Raw genomic sequence first — 9,481 nt, forward strand, 5'->3', positions numbered from 1 at the left:
CTTATGTGAACCTGCACAGAATTCTTGACCACCTAGGGCCTCCTTATGTCACAGCCTCTTCCATTTCTGACAGTCTATTATTTGGGGGTTCTATTTAAAAATACTACATCACCTGGAAATATTTCCTGGTCCTAAAGTCAGTAAAGTACATTCTCTGTACTTTACCTGCTGGTCCCAAGAGCTAAACTCCATGACTCTTGGCTCCTCAAGGTTAAAAGCACCTTCCATAAGGACATAATCACAAAGAGATAATCGCCAGAAGGAGGCTTTGATGCCAGTGCCCATCTTCTCTTAACTGACAGGAAGGAAGCTGACAGCAAGTTGGCATGTATCTGCTTTATAGCCATCAGTCAACCATATTTAACATATAAATGCTTTACAGGTATCTCTCATATAATCTACAAGATTTATTCTCTTTAGAAGAACTTGGGAAGCTTTGCTCTCAGACTTTACATGAAAAAAATGAAAAGTCATCACTCAAGCAAGTTTTTCTACAATTTCATTGTTATTGCAGAAGTTTCTGGCACACAATCCTGTTAAGATTTTTATTTCCTATAGAAGCTATTTCTGTAGTTATGACAACAGAAAGGAAAGATGCTACACTAAATAGGAGAACGGAGGCAAAGACCTTCACATGATACCCAACTGAAGAGTTGTTCAGTTTTTCCTCCCTTCTTTCCTAATAAAATTATTCTGGTTTTGGAAGACTTAGGAGACCATTCAACTCTATGTGTAAAGTTTTATCCTCTCACTATCTGCCTGAGTTTCCTTCACCACACTTGCTCTTTGAGGTAAACTCTGACCTTCACGTGCACAGGCTTGGCTGCTTTCAAAGTTACATGACGGAGCATGTGGCATGCAAGACTAACCTCTCGGATCTAAAGAATCATGGCAAGTCTCTCCGTAGACTTTATTGTTGTTGTTGTTTAAATATTAGTGTTTGGCATCCAATGTACAATTCATTGAATTGCATGTGAAAGCAAAGGGTTAAGGTCTGATGAATACCAAGAGGACTTCTGATAACAATGGATTTATGATCCATTGATCATAAACGACAGAAGGTAAGATAACAGCAGCACCCCAAATCACCATGATTGATGTCCTTAGGCAGCCACCGATCTCACTCACTAGTGCTATATTCACTTTGGCGACCAAAATATAACAGATGAGCACCACTAAAATTTGGTACAAGTAGGGGGAGACAGTGTTCACTTTACAAAATAAAGAAAAAATGTAATAAAATAGAGTCAGATTTCAATGGGCCTCTGAGCAGAAGCTGGAAAGCAATCAGTCAGCAGCAAACCAAGGGTACAGTGGCTATTAAATCAAATGGAGAAAGATGCGACCATTTGCATAGAAGATCAGCACATTATTGCAGTGGTGGTGGTTACCATCAAATAGAGAGTGTCACATTTGGAGGTGTAAATTACAAGTGGGAAAAACAAGAGAGAGAATTGGCAGTTTTGCCAATTTGCCAGCCTGTGTGCCTCCTGGTTAAACAATGGGGAATGTGAGAAAAGGATTAAAATTTGAATTTAAAGACACATTTTTCTTCCCTGGGAAAGAGAATGTGATGGCACATGAAATCAGTTCAAAAGAAGCCTGTAATGTTTTCCTTCTCATAAAAAAAAGAAGAAGAAGAAGAAGAAGAAAGCAAATTACTCCAACCAAGTATAACTGAATCAAATATGAACTTCCTGAAAATTTATCAGTTGATAAACCAGGATTTAAGTTCAAGGATACATTCCGTGCCTAATCTTCATTTTACAACTTTTGGAGATAAATTTTCCTTTGCACTGAAATCTTTCAGAGATAGCCTTTCTTGAAAAACAAATTGTTAGAAGTGTGTAGCAAATTGGCCAGATGTCTCTGGGGCATAAAAGCTGTCTTGGAAGAAAGGTAAGAACTTCTAGTAACTACCTCATGCTTTCATGCCATTAGTTTTCTATTTACTGCTCTGAAATAGTAACGTTCAAAGTATTTCTCTTGTTATCGAAAGAGTTAATACAGTTTCTCAAAAGTGCTTCTCTTCTCACAGAATATAGTTTATATTTTGGGAAAATTTGGCACAGCTTAAGTTACAGCTTCACTGATTTTCTCAGTAGAATCCAACAATAAGTCATTTCCCCTACCCATGTGTCCTATAGTGTTTATTAGCAGGGATAGACACAAAATGTCAAAAGAAGAAAAGGGTTATTCATATTAATCTGCTTTCTTCAAGACTTCACATCACGATACTTAAATAACAGCCTTTTCCACATCTTGCTCCCAAACTGGTAGCCATCCCTTATAGTGTTTATAAATACTCATTATCAACCCACTAGCCTTCCCAGCCTAAATGTATGTATTGCTGCAGGATAAATGGATTTAACTCTTGCTATCTAAAAAAATAACAATAAAACTAATTGCTAGGCACAAAAATCAGCTTGCGGCATGCAGCTAGTTTTGCTCCCTTCCAGGAATCATTATTTTTAAGTTGCAAGTCTTGAAAAAAATAGACAGACAACAGAAATCTATTCAGTTGTATGTATTACTATGTTTGTTACAATTCCCCAAACAGCATGACCTGCCTACCAGCTAAGGTATAGCAGGGAACCAGACGCTCTCCCTCCTCGCCAAAAAGAGTCTCTCCAAGAAGCAAAGTTTACTGCTTAATAGCCTGGCATGAGGTAAAGCCACAGTTCTGACTCTTAATTATAATCTCATTCCCAAGCTCAAATAAATAAATTAATTAATTATGGTTATTTTGCAGATAGCTCAAGGAGCCCCTCCCCACACACACACGTTTTACAAAGTATTGGTGAATGCCCATTTTCACATATCTCTTTTAGTCTAAAAATAACTTTAACTTTCATGTCTCACCAAGACTGAGAAAAGGGAGGGCAAATCAAAGAAAACTAGTTTGGGAATCAGTGGGGAAAAGTTTAACAGGCCTGCTGGGTGTTCTGTTAATGCTGTCTTGGATCTCAGATTAAATTATTATGCTTTCTGCATTGTACCACTGGGTCATTTGTGCATGAGGACAAAGGCAACTTCAACTTGATATTTCTGTCATCCCTGCTGTGGGAAGAGTCCTTTTCCTGGTTTATAACATCAATCACTCTCGCAATAAATCTTGGTGGTGGATATGGTCATTTAAATCTCCACCTGCACAAACAACAGAAAATAAGAGAGCTCATAAATCTCTACACTGGTGATTAACAAATTTTGAATCCTGGGCAAAGATATTATGGTGATGAAGGGGGAGAGGAGTTCACTAATTCATTAATAAAGACTGATTTGCTGACAATCTGTTTAGTTTACAGCATAGGGGGAAAGCAAACAAGACCCTGCTAACAAAACAAAACGTTAGAGGTTAGTGAATTCCCAGCTGAGCCCAGGATTAGAGATATGATATCTTAATGTAGGAGAGAGGTGCAGACTCCCAGCCAAAAGCTCAGATGCCACTCTTATACTTTGTTTCAACCCCTCATCTTCAACACCTAATTGCAAGGCAAGAAAACCTGGAGAAGCAGTAGTATAAAAGATTTGTGCAGTCTCTCTAACTTCATCTCATTGATTTCATTCAATTGCTTGTTCTGGTTCCCTTTGCTTTTCTGCTTACTCCCCTGATTTTCGTTTTTTCCAGCAAAGATGGTGCAGGCTGGGATTAGGAATGGAAAAGAACTTCTCCCAAAGGGATAATACTGCTTAGTGCTTTGTAATGTCAGCTTCACATGAGGAACCCTGGTAGCAAAGAGGATGGAAGGAGAGTGCAAAGGCAGCAGCACTGAGAGAGAGAAAAAACAACAAGTCCCAGGAGAGATGATGTCTGAGAGCAACTAAGATTCTTAAGACAATATCAAATGCATTTCTAGAAAGAAATGCAGGGGAAAGTTTTAATTCCATTAAGAAAAGGTTATCAACTAACAAAATTCTTTCCATCCACTCAGAGTACTCTATCTCATTACCCCCACTCCCACTAATCTGTGTGTGGTTGTGTGCGGGTGTGTAATGGTAGTGTGTTGTATATACACAGGCAGCTCCTTGATATCTTTAAAGTGACCAGGTGCAGGTGGATTTTTTTGGCGCTTTCTCTGCCATCACCCTAAGGATTCTATGAAGCACTTCTTTTCTTAATTCACCCCAGTTACAGTAAGTGGGAAGATAACTTGGTAAAGCCATAGTCTTACAGGGTGTTGGCAGGAGGCAGTTGATCTCTGCCTGCATTTTAATTGGTGCTTTCTTGGGGAGAAAGGAGACCAGGGAGATGCTTGTGAGATTTGTGGCTGGAAGGCCCAGAGAAACCAAAAGGATCTGGTCATTTTCCTCAAGTTCTCTACATACCACCAGCTATGACCTCTTAAGGCTGAAAGCAGGCCTTAGGAGCGGAGTCCAGGAGAGGGGCTGTGGGTGGGGTTTGCTCCTCCTTGGCTGGTATTTAAGTGTTGCAGTTGAGTTGATTTACATTACACGTTGGAATAGGGGCCTGGGCGTGAGAGTTTCCCTCCGGTTGTGAAAGGGGTCTAAGAGCGTTGCTGGAGCTTGGCAGGCCCCTCCCCTGGGCTGCAAGGATCCGCCTCTCTATTCCCCAGATAAATTCCTAGTGTCCACCAAATTCCTCAGCGCTCTCTCACACTCCACTACGGCCACGACTCCGGGGGTGGGGAAACAGCGTCGCTCTCCTTCCCAAAGAAGCCCTGGCGGTTCCTTCTCATAACTCTGCGAAGGGGAAAGGGGTGTGAGACCCAACCGGAACCCCAACTCCAACTCCTAACACGAGGTGGCTGCTCCACACTACACGCACTTGGAGGGCCCATTGGTTGTGTGGGTCTCTTTCTCCATTCTCTTTCTTCTCTCTCTCTCTCTCTCTCTCTCTCTCTCTCTCTCTCTCTCTCTCTCTCTCTCNGTGTGTGTGTGTGTGTGTGTGTGTGTGTGTGTGTGTGTGTGTGTGTGTGTGTGTGTGTGTGTGTGTGTTTCAGTTCAGCAGATTTTCCAAGCTCCCACTTCACGTTTTTACCAAACGCTCAAAATTCTGAGCACTGGACGCAAGCGGCCCCACAGAGAAGAAACTTCTGCGTGCTCATTCTCTGACAACCCCAAACTACAAACGGATATTTTTTTTAAGTCCTCATGTCTCCTACCTATAATTTGAAACTTTGCTTTAAGCATGAGGCATGAGGCTATGGATATAGCACGCGCGAGTTAAGCCCTACCTCTGGCTCCAGCTTTTTCCTAAAAAGGCCTGGGTCCTGTTTTCTTATCTCTGCAAATGGGGATAAAGGTAATAATAATCATAATAATAACCATACTCATTATTTTCCTCTTTTACCTCACAAAGCCTTAGTGAGGCTCAAATAAGATATTTGTACAATTGATTTGTAAAGGAAAAGATGCGTGCAAATATCGATAACTTTTATTAAGTGGTGGGAGATGAGCTGCCTCTGCTAGACCAGAACTGAAAGTGTCTCAGGCAGGAAGCTGAAAAGGGTGTATGTTTATAATGTACAGGCGATGGTCTTTATTGCACGAATCAAAACACCTCTCTTGGATGCAATGTTTAACATCACAATTTCTCTCTCTCTCTCTCTCTCTCTCTCTCTCTCTCTCTCTCTCTCCTCTCTCTCTCCCCAACCCCTTTCTCTCTACCCTTTCCCAATCCAATATTCTCCATATCTGTCCAGAGCTTTCTACAAACGTGACTATTTCCTAGAAATCTTAAATCCAGAAAAATTCAGAGAGCAAAAATGGGGCCTGGGACCAGCAAACAGAAGGGCTACACTGAGGTCTGACTCCTGGGAAGCCCCGCCCACAGGGGGTCTCCGCCTTGCAGCCGGGGTGCACTCTGGGCCACGCAGCTGTCCACTGAAAAGAGCAAGCAACACTGTGGGAATTACCAGGTTGTGGCTACCACTAGCCCCAATAATGTGACAACGGTATCCACAACCTTACACGGGCATCCACAGTCTAAACACCTCCCCTTCCCCATGAACCCGTCTCTGAAACCAGATCATCAGCACTCCCACACCACACCCACCACGCCCTTCCATGTGTCTGCTGTTCTCCAGGAGCCTGTCTGTCCCAGTAGAGCGCGACCTGACAGCTTACCGGCCCCCAGCCCAGGTACTTGGTGTGTTTCTATTTGAATAGGAGGCTAGCGGCTGCCTGAGAAGGAAAGGGGGGCCTCCATTGCCACAAGCCAATATAGTTAGGGATGAGGGGTGGAGAGTGTCCTGTTTGTGACCTTTTGGTTATGAAAATTATCTTAGATGGTGCTCCCAGAAAGAACCAGGAGAACATCTGAAACGGGCTGTAGAAGTTTGGAAAGAGAAGGAAATGCTTCGAATAAGTGTCTTCCAGTTCTCAGGAGTGGACAGATACTGAAACTGGACTGTAGCCTAGGAAGTCCCTTCGCTTTCTCTCTCTCTCTCTCTCTCTCTCTCTCTCTCTCTCCCTTCCCCCCACCTTTCTCTCTCTCATCCCGCAAACATGTCCACCGGCTCCCTCAGTGATGTGGAGGACCTTCAAGAGGTGGAGATGCTGGACTGCGATGGGCTGAAAATGGACTCGAACAAGGAGTTTGTGACTTCCAATGAGAGTACCGAGGAGAGCTCCAACTGCGAGACTGGGTCTCCCCAGAAAGGCCGCGGTGGCCTGGGCAAGAGGAGAAAGGCGCCCACCAAGAAGAGCCCCTTGAGCGGGGTCAGCCAGGAAGGGAAGCAAGTCCAGCGCAACGCGGCCAACGCGCGCGAGCGGGCCCGGATGCGGGTGCTGAGCAAGGCCTTCTCCAGGCTCAAGACCACCCTGCCCTGGGTGCCCCCGGACACCAAGCTCTCCAAGCTGGACACGCTGAGGCTGGCGTCCAGCTACATCGCCCACTTGAGGCAGATTCTGGCTAACGACAAATACGAGAACGGTTACATCCACCCGGTCAACCTGGTAAGTTCTCTGGTGTGGCTGCTGCGGTGCGGGCTCCCCTTCCCAGCGCGCCTGCGGTCCTGCCCGTGATTTGTGAGTGTGCACGCCTGGCTGGGACTGACGCACCTCGGCCACCACCAGCCGGGAGTCTCTAGGGACCATTGCAGGAGATCCCTACGCTGCCCTCACTCTCTGTCTTACAAGCCGCCAGAGCCGGGATGATTTATGCGAGTATTTAACGTGGCAGCCCAATTAGGAGTTTGCAAGTGTACTGAGCTGGCAAGGAGGAGGATCCCTGGCACCCGCGCCGTGAGGGCTAGCGTGGAGGGGCTGTGTGGGACCCGGAACCCTGACAAGATGCAGCGCGCAGAGGGGGCATTTTAATCCCCTTTTCTTTTAGCTAAAGAATAGAACTGCGTTTTCCCCTCTAATTTTTGTAAATAAAAACACCCAACTCTGTTTCTTCCCTAAATATATGTATAGGATATATATATATATATATGTATATATATATATATATATATATTCATATATGGACACATTCATGCCCCACGATGATTGTCATCTAAATCCCCAACTACTTAAATATTCTGCGTTTCTTCTATGGGTGGATTCACATTTTTGAATTCCAGAAGTTCCAGCAAATATCAGCATAACCAGTACATTCTCACGAGTATCAGTGTAATAAATAATATTTAAGAGGCCACTTTCATCCAAGCTTTAAGAACATTTTTTTAATCTTAAAAGATAGTGCTCATTGAGCCTCCTATTTTTCTCAAATGCATTTTACTGTTTAAGAAATATGTTTAATTCATTTTTCATTTGATTTAATTTTAAAACTTCCAGGCTGGAAAGAAAAACAACTTACTAACACCTCTGTTTATATATGATAAGAACGAGAGGTTTTCCTCTTAAAAGTCGTCTTATCGGCCAGCACTAGTGAGAGAGGTTTCAAGGTTTGAATCGTCTTCTCACTGAGTTAGTCTCAGGAATTGGAGGAAGGGGGTGTAAAATCACATTTTGCAGTGAAAAATTATTTTTTCCTCCAATTAAAAGTTCATTTTTTGAATGAGATGACTAAATAGTTGTGTTTTGTTTATTGTTTTTAAATCTGGAACTCAAATGAAAGTAGTGCCTTCATTTACAATTGCTGCTGCCTTCATCTTTGAATAAGAAACTTAAGTGAGCTTTATTATAAACATCACGAAGAAGGGAAGAGAGAGTGGTGCTTGCTCAGCCCAGCAGGAAGACGATCTTAAAGAAAATATGCGTGTATATTCTTTTATTAGCATTATTGTTTTTCTTTCGATTAATTTAGAAACTGGGCAAAGCCCGCATTTGTGATGGAGGAAACGAAAGTTGGCAGCGGGGAGATAGATGGGAATAGAAGCAAGACGTTCGGGAAACGCGACCACGGCCTTAAAAGTGGGGCTAGAAGGGCACTGTGCCCCAGACCCGGTGCCCAAGAGGTCCTTCTGGTTTTCCCTCCCTATTCAGTCGCACCGTGGCCTCGGCCTCTGGGCTGTGCACGAGCCACACTGGGCTTTCCAAGGGCCTCTTCACTTGGGTTTCACTGAGAACCCAAGAAGTGATCCCCTCTTTGCTCTACCACCCGGAGTGGTGACTTGGCGCCAACACTCCTTTTTGCTTTATCCAGCCACGAGGCTCACTGGGACCACGAGTAAATTGCAGAGATAATGGGTCTGTCCAGCTCACCGCCGGCCCCCGGGGCTCTCTGTCCTTAGGTCTCAGTCTGGGAGCCCACCCAACGCCTCCTCCACGGCCACTTACTTCCTCCACCCTCTTCTCTCCTGCAGACGTGGCCCTTTATGGTGGCCGGGAAGCCCGAAAGTGACCTGAAAGAAGTGGTGACCGCCAGCCGCTTATGTGGAACCACGGCGTCCTGACCTTGGAGGTGCGAGTCTGGGAAAGGCGCGCTCCCGGGGGGAGCGGGCCCCGGGAAGGCGACCCTTGCCCTCCCTGCTCTCTGTCTCTGCTTCCCCCTGCAAAGCTCCTCTCCCTGCCCCACCCCGCGAGAACACTTTACAGCGACGAGGAGATTCGTTTCCAAACCAGAAGAGATCGACTGTACTTACAAAGATTCCCATCTATTTAACTTTATTAACTTCTACCGTGAATGACTCTGCAAGCCTTGCTGGTCCAAGTGCAATATGTAATTATAAATATATGAATAGATAATAAGAGCCTATCAACGTGTATCTTTTGTACAATATGTTGTAAAATGTAGATCATAGAATAGCTGACTTTGACAGTCACATTTATAAAGTAATTCACTTAAAGATATATATTTTTTTTTCAAACAAATTTTGCTACTTTCGAAAATAAATCTTTCTTTATATTGCTAAAAGCCCTGACATTGGTGTGATTTAAAAAACAAAAAAATTACTTGGGATAGAAAAGTGGGGAACCATACTTTCCCCAGTATGATCATAACGGTGGTTCCTTGAACCTCAATCCAAACTTCTAGAGATAGAAAAAAATAAATACGATTTCCACCATGAAGATGCAGATCATATTTTGCACTGAAACTTAAAAAAAAAAACACCAAAAAAAAAACCCCTCT

At 43.8% G+C, this 9,481-nt stretch overlaps 1 protein-coding gene across 1 annotated transcript; it reads left to right on the top strand.

The window, feature by feature from the left end:
• The first annotated feature begins 6,380 nt into the window (after positions 1-6,380).
• TCF21 (transcription factor 21) lies at positions 6,381-9,265 on the top strand. The gene is made up of 2 exons (XM_019624694.1): positions 6,381-6,918; positions 8,715-9,265. The coding sequence occupies exons 1-2, from the start codon at positions 6,469-6,471 to the stop codon at positions 8,802-8,804; spliced, it is 540 nt and encodes a 179-aa protein (XP_019480239.1). The 5' UTR covers positions 6,381-6,468; the 3' UTR covers positions 8,805-9,265.
• The last annotated feature ends 216 nt before the right edge of the window (positions 9,266-9,481 follow it).

The sequence above is a fragment of the Hipposideros armiger genome, unplaced genomic scaffold, assembly GCF_001890085.2.
Source record: "Hipposideros armiger isolate ML-2016 unplaced genomic scaffold, ASM189008v1 scaffold_600, whole genome shotgun sequence".
Classification (NCBI taxonomy): Eukaryota; Metazoa; Chordata; class Mammalia; order Chiroptera; family Hipposideridae; genus Hipposideros; species Hipposideros armiger.

Excerpts from the sequence above, each read along its gene's own strand:
- TCF21 (XM_019624694.1), top strand. The coding sequence starts at position 6,469 with ATGTCCACCGGCTCCCTCAGTGATGTGGAGGACCTTCAAGAGGTGGAG. Across the intron at positions 6,919-8,714 it reads ACATCCACCCGGTCAACCTG|ACGTGGCCCTTTATGGTGGC; the intron begins GTAAGTTCTCTG and ends TCTCTCCTGCAG.